The sequence below is a fragment of the Eriocheir sinensis genome, chromosome 69 (genome assembly GCF_024679095.1).
Source record: "Eriocheir sinensis breed Jianghai 21 chromosome 69, ASM2467909v1, whole genome shotgun sequence".
NCBI lineage: Eukaryota > Metazoa > Arthropoda > Malacostraca > Decapoda > Varunidae > Eriocheir > Eriocheir sinensis.
In genome coordinates, this window is record NC_066577.1 from 7,681,122 (window position 1) to 7,686,121 (window position 5,000).

The following is a 5,000-nucleotide window of genomic DNA, read 5'->3' on the forward strand; positions in this document are numbered from 1 at the left end:
AAACTCTAGAATCACACCCAACACCTCTAAACAGCCCCCCCCCTACCCCTACCCCCCCGGACCCACCTGTGCAGAGGCTCCCAGGTGTTCATGACCCTGAGGTCCCGGTTGTCCCTCAGGGCGGCCCAGTCGGTGGTGTCGGTAGCCGGGTTGATGTCCAGTTGACGCATCAGGTCACCCAGCTGGTTGTGACTGGCGACCTTTAGGGGGGGTAAGGGAGGGGGGGGGTAGTGGGGGGTTAGGTTAGGTAAGATTGTTTTGTTTATTTTTATTTCTCTGTATTTTTTTCTTCCTCTTCTTCTTCTTCTTCTTCTTCTTCCTCCTCCTCCTCTTCTTCTTCTTCTCTTTTATCTCTCTTTGTTTGTCTCTCTCTCTCTCTCTCTCTCTCTCTCTCTCTCTCTCTCTCTCTCTCTCTCTCTCTCTCTCTCTCTCTCTCTCTCTCTAAATTTATCTCCATTCTCTCCCTTCTCTTCCTTCCTTCCCTCTCTCTCTCTCTCTCTCTCTCTCTCTCTCTCTCTCTTTCACCTTCCATTCCCCTCCTTCCTTTCCCTTCCTCTCTCTCTCTCTCTCTCTCTCTCTCTCTCTCTAAAAACCACGGATCAAAAATCAACACAATAAAACAACATCAAAAACCAACAAAAACAACAACAACAAAACATCGCCAGTACCTCGGTGGTCAGCTCCATCAACATCTGCTCCGCCGTGGTGGAGGCGAAGTGGAGGGAGTGGGACAGCCGCTCTCGGAACTCCACGAACTCTGGGATTCTTGTGAGCGATCCGTATTTATAAGAGGAGATTAGGGGGTCCGATGTCTGGGGGGGGGGGAGAGAGAGAGAGAGAGAGAGAGAGAGAGAGAGAGAGAGAGAGATGTCAATATATCTGTATTTCAAAATCAAGTCTTATATGTAAACTCTCTCACACACACACACACACACACACAGACACACACTCTTTCCAAACACACACACACACACACACATACATTTTTATACACACACACACACACACACACACACTCTCTCTAAACACACACAAACACACTTTTTTCATATGCAAACACACACACAGACACACAAACACACACCCTTCTCTACCCCCCTACCCCCCCAAGGCAAACACACACACACACACACACACACACTTCCCCCCTCCCCCTACCCCCCCTAAGCAAACACACACACACACACACACACACACACACACACACACTGCCCCACTCTCACTACCACAAACCAAACACACACACACACACACACACACACACACACACACACCTTTCCCCCTCTCCCTACCCCCCCAAAGCAAACACACACACACACACACACACACACACACACACACCTTCCCCCTCCCCCTACCACCCCAAGCAAACACACACACACACACACACACTCCCTCCTACCCCCCAAGCAAACACACACACACACACACACACACACACACACTCACATCCTTATAGTTAGCCATGAAGAATTTCAGCGTCGCCGCAAAAACCGAGCCAGCCGCTGCGTAGCTTCCGGAGTCCAGCGCCTGTAGCCCAAAAACGTGTCCCAACGTGTCCAGTTGTATGTGCTTCATGTCACAGCGCTCGTAGATGCCCCGCGCTGCCCCGCTCGCACCTATGGGGGGGGGGGAGGAGGAGGAGGAGGAGGAGGAGGAGGAGGAAGGAAGGAAGGAGATAGTTTTGTAAGATTAGGGAGTACAGAAGAGGAGGAGGAGGAGGAGAGAAGAAGGGAAGAGAGGAGAGGAAGGACATAGGAAAGGAGGAGGAGGACGAGGAGGAGGAGGAGGAAAGGAAGGAGATAGTTTTGTAAGATTAGGAAGTACAGAAGAGGAGGAGGAGGAGGAGACGGGAAGAGAGGAGAGGAAGGACATTGGAAAGGAGGAGGAGGAGGAGGAGGAGGAGGAGAAGGGAAGAGAGGAGAGGAAGGACATAGGAAAGGAGGAGGAGGACGAGGAGGAGGAGGAAGGAAGGAAGGAGATAGTTTTGTAAGATTAGGAAGTACGGAAGAGGAGGAGGAGGAGGAGGAGGAGGAGGAGGGATGGTTAGGTTAGGTTAGGTTAGGAAGGGAATGGAAGGAGGAGGAAGAGGAGGAGGAGGAAGAGGAGGGATGGTTAGGTTAGGAAGGGAAAGGAAGGGATGTGAAGGGAAGGGAAGGAGGAGGAAGAGGAAGAGGAGGAGGAGGAGGAGGGATGGTTAGGTTAGGTTAGGTTAGGAAGGGAAGGGATGGGATGGGAAGGGAAAGGAAGAGAAGGGAAGGGAAAGGAAGGGAAGGGAAGGGAAGGGAAGGGAAGAGAAGGGAAGAGAAAGGAAGGGAAGGGAAAGGAGGGGAAAGGAAGGGAAGGGAAAGGAAGGGAAAGGAAGGAAAGGGAAGAGAAAGGAAGGGAAGGAAAGAGAAGGAAGGAAGGAAGGAAGGAAGGAAAGGAAGGAAAGGAAGGAAGGAAGGGAAGGAAGGGAAGGAAAGAAGGAAGGAAGGAAAGGAAGGGAAGGGAAAGGAATGGAAGGGAAAGGAAGGGAAGGGAAAGGAAGGGAAGGGAAAGAAAAGGAAGGGAAAGGAAGGGAAAGGAATGGAAGGGAAAGGAAGGGGAGAGAAGGAAAGATAAGGAGGAGGAGAGAAAGTGGAGAGAAAAAGAGAGAACGAGAAGAGAAGGAAGGAAAATGGAGAGAAAGGGAGGGAGAGAGAGGAGGGAAGGAAGGAATGAAGAAAATAATAATAATAATAATAATAATAATAATAATAATAATAATAATCACACACAAACACACACACACACACACACACACAGACCCCTCCCTTCTCCTCCTCCTCTTCCTCTTCCTCCTCCTCCTCCTCCTTCCTCTTCTTCCTCCTCCTCCTCCTCCTTTTTCAAATCAATCTTTCTCGCAAATGTAAACTCTCTCTTCTCCTCCTCCTCCTCCTCCTCTCCCTCTTCCTCTTCCTCTTCTTCCCCTTCTTCCTCCTCCTCCTCCACTTCCTCTTCTTCCTCCTCCTCCTCCTCCTTCTCCTCTTCCTCTTCTTCCTCATCCTTTTTCAAATCAATCTTTCTCGCAAATGTAAACTCTCTCTCCTCCTCCTCTTCTTCCCCCTCCTCCTCCTCCTCCTCCTCCTCCCTATACTCACCCAGCATATTATAAACTTTAATCAACAGAAGCTTAAGCTGGAAATTGGCCTTCGTCTGCTCAATCCCAGCTTCCAATATGGCTGCCACTCGGAGGATTAAGCTCTGGGGGTCGACGCTCCCCCCTGGACCACCCGCACCCCCCCCTTCCCCTGTGGTGGTGGTGGTGGTGGTGGTGATTGCGGTGAGGTAGCTGTGTGTGGCGAGGATTAAGTATGCGTCGCCGGGCCTGTGGGAGAGGGAGAGAGAGGGGGGGTTATTAGAGAGAGAGAGAGAGAGAGGGGTTGGGGGGTGGGGGTGTTAGAGAGAGAGAGGGAGATGGGGGGGGGTGTTAGAGAGAGAGAGAGAGAGAGAGAGAGAGAGAGAGAGAATGCAGAAATGGGAGGAAGGAAGGAAGGAAGGAAGAAGAAGAAGAAGAAGAAGAGGAAGAAGAAAAAAACAAAACAATAACTAGAAATACCTTAACAATAAACACACACACACACACACACACACACACACACACACACACACACCCCATACCTGATGTCCGTGTCTGCCGTGTGCTCAGCGAGGTGCTGCGTGGCGCGGTACAGCCGGACCAGGGAGTCAGCGAAGGCCTGGTGCTGGGGGGGAGTGAGCTCCTCCTGACCCCCCAGCGCCCGCCTCAGCTGGTGGAAGCACAGGTCACGGTACACTGCCTCAACCTGGGGGCGGAGGGGGGGGAGGGGTAGGAAGAGGTGTGGTTTAGGGGATGCAAAATACTGCAAGGCATACTCTAGGTGAGGCCCAACCAATCACTACCTATCCTTACTTGACCTAACCTTACTTTTTTTTACAGCTTGAAAGAGGTCAAATTATAGGTAGGAAAGGCTGTTCCAGAGTTTAAAAGGGGGGGAGGGGGTGTTAGGAAGAGAAGGTGAGGTTTAGGGGACGCAAAATACTGCACGGCATACTCTAGGTGAGGCCCAACCAATCACTACCTATCCTTACTTGACCTAACCTGACCTAACCTTACTTTTTTTTACAGCTTGAAAGAGGTCAAGTCATCGGTAGGAAGAGGTGTGGTTTAGGGGACGCAAAATACTGCACGGCATACTCTAGGTGAGGCCCTACCACTCACTACCTATCCTTACTTGACCTAACCTGACCTAACCTTACTTTTTTTTCTTACAGCTTGAAAGAGGTCAAGTTATAGGCAGGAAAGGCTGTTTCAGAGTTTAAAAGCAGAAGGAGATGAAAGAATGAAGATGCTGGTTAACTCTTGCATAAGGGATTTGGACAGTATAGGGATGAAAGAGTGAAGATGCTGGTTAACTCTTGCATAAGGGATTTGGACAGTATAGGGATGAAAGAATGAAGATGCTGGTTAACTCTTGCATAAGGGATTTGGGTACCACAGGGATGAGAGAGTGAAGATGCTGGTTAACTCTTGCATAAGGGATTTGGGTACCACAGGGATGAAAGAGTGAAGATGCTGGTTAACTCTTGCATAAGGGATTTGGACAGTATAGGGATGAAAGAGTGAAGATGCTGGTTAACTGTTGCATAAGGGATTTGGATAGTATAGGGATGAAAGAGTGAAGATGCTGGTTAACTCTTGCATAAGGGATTTGGACAGTATAGGGATGAAAGAGTGAAGATGCTGGTTAACTCTCGCATAAGGGATTTGGACAGTACAGGGATGAAAGAGTGAAGATGCTGGTTAACTCTTGCATAAGGGATTTGGACAGTATAGGGATGAAAGAGTGAAGATGCTGGTTAACTCTTGCATAAGGGATTTGGACAGTATAGGGATGAAAGAGTGAAGATGCTGGTTAACTCTTGCATAAGGGGTTTGGACAGTATAGGGATGAAAGAATGAAGATGCTGGTTAACTCTTGCATAAGGGGTTTGGACAG

General features: G+C 49.6%; 1 protein-coding gene across 1 annotated transcript in view; it reads right to left on the minus strand.

Annotated features, from left to right (window-relative positions):
• Window positions 1-5,000, minus strand: part of LOC126988596 (N-alpha-acetyltransferase 25, NatB auxiliary subunit-like) — a 20,503-nt gene that overhangs the window by 3,708 nt on the left and 11,795 nt on the right. The window contains exons 8-12 of the mRNA XM_050846939.1: window positions 3,643-3,806; window positions 3,123-3,349; window positions 1,450-1,619; window positions 669-812; window positions 67-200 (exon numbers count right to left, since the gene is read on the minus strand). Of these exons, the coding sequence (XP_050702896.1) occupies window positions 67-200; window positions 669-812; window positions 1,450-1,619; window positions 3,123-3,349; window positions 3,643-3,806 (839 nt within the window). The remainder of the gene's footprint in view (window positions 1-66; window positions 201-668; window positions 813-1,449; window positions 1,620-3,122; window positions 3,350-3,642; window positions 3,807-5,000) is intronic.